At 45.7% G+C, this 4934-nt stretch overlaps 1 protein-coding gene across 1 annotated transcript in view; it reads right to left on the bottom strand.

Annotated features, from left to right (window-relative positions):
• The window catches only part of Ercc4 (ERCC excision repair 4, endonuclease catalytic subunit), a 19655-nt gene that overhangs the window by 9365 nt on the left and 5356 nt on the right, over positions 1-4934 (bottom strand). Inside the window, exons 5-6 of the mRNA XM_029544745.1 lie at positions 4268-4378; positions 1474-2062 (exon numbers count right to left, since the gene is read on the bottom strand). Coding sequence (XP_029400605.1) covers positions 1474-2062; positions 4268-4378 — 700 coding nt within the window. The remainder of the gene's footprint in view (positions 1-1473; positions 2063-4267; positions 4379-4934) is intronic.

Raw genomic sequence — 4934 nt, 5'->3', positions numbered from 1 at the left:
TCCTTCCTTCCTTCCTTCCTTCCTTCCTTCCTTCCTTCCTTCCTTCCTTCCTTCCTTTTTGTTTCTAAAGGGCCTTGCTTTGGGACTGAAGAAATGGCTTGTTGGTTAAGAGTGCTTCCTATTCTTTCAGAGGACCAGAGTTCAGCTCCCAGCACTCATGCTGGGTGGCTTATAGATGCCTCTAACTCTAGCTTTTACACCCTCCTCTGGCATCTGTGACAATTGGAACACACACACACACACACACACACACACACACACCAATAAAAATAGGTGTTTTTTTTACAAGTTTACAGAGAACTTGCTTCTTTCCCATTTGTGGCGGAGGCTGAATCAAGAGCACCATGCTGCCGCCACCTCATCCCCATCAGAGGTATTCCCTTCTAAGCTGGCTTTACTTTTAGCACAAATCTCCCCAGAGCATCTTACTTTGAAGTTAGAGAGGGGAAGGTCATTGGGTGAGTCAGGAGATGTCAGCTACTCCATGGATGTGCCATATGACTAAAGCCAACAACTTCCATTTCTGAAGCCAAGTTTCCCACTGACTGAGCCAGCAGTCGAATTTCCAGATCTCTTCTGCTCTTGCCAGGGTAAGCAGCTTGGTGGGCACGAGCTACCCGGGAGCTGAAGGCTGGCAGGCTGCAGCTGGCTATTGGACAATGCTCTTGCCAGGGACTTTACCCCTGGGCACCGTCTGTGCCACCTCTATTGCTTCTGCTGTGAAAGCCTTAGTTAGTCACCCTGTTACAAAGGTTTTCCTTGGCTGTGTTTCTGGTTCAGACTGAGTTCAGGATATTAATTCTGATATTTATTTCCCTTTAGCTAGCTGGAGAGCAAGAACACTGTATTCTTTCTCATCTGATAGATTGGTAGATTTTTAAGATATTTCTAGAAACCCAAGAAAAATTGGTACAGTAATTCCTAAAACATGTTGGTTTTATGAGAAAGAAATTCAGAGCTACTTCTTAAGTTTGTAAGCCATGAGATGGTGGGATGGTTCAGTAGGTAGAGATGTTCTCTGTCTAATATGAGTGTGGCCCCTGGAGCCCACAAAAAGGCGGAAGGCATCAACAACCCTTGCAAGCTGGGATGGTGTGCACATACCCATACATGTAAGGAAAAATATTTAAGATTTTACAGGGTGGTTTAGAAGGTTAATAGCATTTGGCTAAGCCATTAGCATATTACCTTTGGTATTGCACAGAACATTATCAATTTCCTAGACTTTCCAGAAACTGTACCTGTAAGAGACACACTCAGACATAAAGAAAGAATATGAGCAGGATACGGGAAAATGCCAGGGGTGCTGGAGGCCTGCAGTTCAGCCTGGGTGGCTGACATCCATCTGGAGTGTTCTCTCATTCACCAGAAAGCAGCATCAACAGCCTCATCGTGGTTTGTTAAAGGTAAGAAAGCCACCATGAAGGCCAGTTTTTGTATTAAAGCCTGCAGAACTGTCAGGCACAGACTTGCCTCAGAGGTTTCCCAGGCCTGCTAGCCCTGTAGATCTCCAGTTGCCGAACAAAGGTGAGCTCTGCATCATACAGAACCACGTATCTGGGCTCCACCTCGTGCAGTACCCGCGTCAGGGCATAGGGGTCGCTGCACCCTAGAAGCGGATGGATGATGGTCAGGGGCTCTTTCAGGATGCCATAGGCCGCATCAGATGACACATTTAAATCAAATGATTCATGCTTAATCTCTGCCCCGCAGCCTTCTGGGCTACTGCTGGTCTGTCTGTGCAGGTCTTCCTCCAAAGCCCCGTCCTCCGGCAGCTCCTCGGCAGTCCCCAAGACCTGCGTCAGAGTCAGCTCTCGCTTCTTCCTTTTGAGAGGGGCCCCCCTTTTGGCGGAAGCACGCTCCTTGTTTGGTCTTTTGTCAGATTTCGTAGTTCTCTTCGGGCCGTCCCCCTTTCTAAAATTTACCCACACTTCTTCAGCTTTGCCATCCTTCTCAAAGGTTTTCCTATAAAGCCGCAGCAGGAAGGTTTCTGCTCCCTCAGACAGGTAGTCTCTCAGCTGGCAGCACGTGCGGTCATCGCTGGCACAGATCAGCACCCGGCCTGCAATCAGAGAACACATGCTTGCTTGCTTGCTCGCCCACATCCTCAGCCCGGTGGGCCGACCTGAGTCCCCGTCTAAAGGAAGTCATCTTCCGTTAAGGAGTCCAGTTTACAAAATGTTCAAAAGGGAGGGCTTGGGGAGCAACCACATGCCTTCACCTCTGGACAGGCCAAGGGGCAAAGCCAAAGCCAGAACTGTTTAGAGCCAAGGTACAATGGAGGTTTTAAGGGAGCTTCAAATGAATAATTTTCTAGAGGCTCTTAGACACTAAAATACATTTCAAATGGATTATAGAGTTAAATGTAAAATCTTAAATCACAAGATGGCTTGTCTTCACTCCCAAGATGGAGGTGATTTTCTAGCCTTAAAAGTAGAGGAACAATTCTCAGAGAACATTGTATCTAATGGTTGATTTTAGAGCAATAAAAACAGCATTTAAAATTCTAAAGACAGAAGTCAGCAACGATAGACGGTACCATTATTACCAAGAAGGAGCAAACTGATGTAGTTTATGGTGGCCAAGACTAACGAGACAACTAAAGACCCAGCTGAAAGCAGGTGACTAACATCAAAGCTTAAGATGTCTCAGGACAGTTGCCATGGATGCGTAATTTCTGCTTATAGTTAGCTAAGTAAAATGAAAATAAGTATGACAAAAACCAATGTCATGGACACACCTCGAGTCCCAGTTTTTAGGAGGCAGAGGCAGGACGGCTTCAAGTTCAAGGCCAGTCTGGTATACAAAGGGTGTGTTAGCTGCTTGAGAACTGTGCAATCAAGTTATTTTAAAAAGTCACAAATCCCCTCAGCTTTTTAATGAAAAGTTTTAATTATATTCATTTTTTAAAATTTATTTAGTGTACGTGTACAGGTCAGAGAACCCTATTCTCTTCCACCACCATGTGGTTTCCTGGGAATGAACTCAGGTCATCTGGTTTGGCAGGAAAGGCCTTTACTCACGGAGCCATCTCACCAGCTCCTCAAAAAGCTTCAAGGATAAGCTTTTGTGTCGGGCCATTTGCATAGCTATCCTTGCCTGCAGGCCAAGGGACGGGTCTATCCTAGTGAAGTGACAACGGGAAACATATGTGAAAGAAATCTAGAGGGAAACACAGTAATGGCAACACCCTCATCGTCTGCTGGAGACAATCTTGCCCACCCCATAGTTTATTATTCTTTTCACTTCACCTAAGTGAGCATGTGCGATGTTGATTTGTGGGTCACAGTACTGTAAGTTCTGGGTAATTATTGCCAGGATCTATTAATGTAAGGATTGAATGACTTCTAAAAAAAGATCTCTCTGTGTGTGTGTGTGTGTGTGTGTACATGTGTGAGCGTGAACATGCAGATGACTGTGGAGGACAGAGGAGGGCATTTGAACCCCTGGTGCTGTCTAACATGAGTGCTGGGACTGAACTCTCCTCTGCTAGAGCAGCACGTGCTCTTAATTGCTGAGCCGTCTCTCCAGCCCCTTGTGTGACTTTAGAGAAGCTAAACATTTAGGGCAGTGCACAGTCATTAGTTTTCCAGTGGAGTCTTCACAGTGTTATGACACTTTGTTCTCATTTTCCCGAGCCTACCACCCCACACCGCTTGCCTTTGCTACTCTGCAGTTGAAAGACTCAGTATTTTCGAACATGCACATTTACTCTCTATCTAGCTTTATTTTTAATCTTTGCGTCTGTCTTAGTCTACAGTGCTCATCTGTTAGCACGCTCATGTTTGAAGGCAGAAGGCCTACAATTGGAATTGTTTTTCTAGGGCGCGGCCAATAGGCATTTAAGCTTCTTTGGAAAGTCACTTGACTAGGCATATAAAACAGAAAAACCATTAGCTGATTCCTGGGAGAGTCTAGATTTAAAACCTGGTGAATGCATACATGGAAATAAGCTGCATCTTTAAATAGAAGCTCCAAGAAGCTGAGCAGTAAAGACTGTGCTTCATGAACACAAAATGACACAACCTGGAGGAAGGCTCATTGAATGAAGGAACTGAAACAGTGCTGGCTCCAGGTGACTGACACTGAATGTCTGTGCATGGTGTGGGGTTTGGTGACACCTGCCTGGAATCCAGTACTAGGAAGCAGAATCAGAATGTCAAAGCCAGCCCCAGATGCAAAGCAAGCTCCAAGCCAATCTGGGCCAATGAAATCCTGTCTCAGAAACAACAGAGTAGGCTAATGTCACCAACTCCTTTGTTCCTACCTGGACCACCAAGGGCTTCGCTCTCCTTATTTTCTGCTTCGATTTCTTTCAGGACTTCAGTCAGCGCCTCCCACTTTGGATTGCTCTCGAGAACCAGTTCCTTTTTTGTTTCTGTACAGAAATAAATGATAACCTCATTCTGTATAATGTTCAGTTAGAACCATGGCAAAGGCTTTCCCACAGCAGAAAACTAACATTACTGTGAATGGACATGTCCTTGGGCTTCCACCATTCAACATAGGAGCTGCTTCCCTAGAAAAGCCTGCTGACAAGTCTAGCTGAAATACGCAGAGGTGACAGAGTGGAGGGGCCATGTACATGGCCAGCGGAGATGGCTCTGTGTTGTCAGTTGTGATGCTGTCCATAAGCAGCTACACAACGCAAGGGATAGGTGCCAGCAACACTTATTGTCCCTCCTTCCCTCCCCTCTCCTCTCCTTCCCTCTCTCCCCTTCTCTTACCCCCTCCCTCTCTTTCCTTTCTTTCTCCCCCTCTCTCTTCCAGTTTTTTTTTTTTTNTTCTTTTTTTGTTTTGTTTTTTTTTGTTTGTTTTGTTTTGTTTTGTTTGGCTTTTAGAATCATTGCTTCTCTGTTTAGCCCCGGGCTGGACTGGAACTCAGAGATCCACCTGCCTCTGCCTCCAGAGTGCTGGGATTAAAGACGCGAACC

The sequence above is a fragment of the Mus pahari genome, chromosome 12, assembly GCF_900095145.1.
Source record: "Mus pahari chromosome 12, PAHARI_EIJ_v1.1, whole genome shotgun sequence".
Classification (NCBI taxonomy): Eukaryota; Metazoa; Chordata; class Mammalia; order Rodentia; family Muridae; genus Mus; species Mus pahari.
Note: the sequence above shows the minus strand (reverse complement) of the source record. Positions and strands in the feature narration are given on the sequence as shown.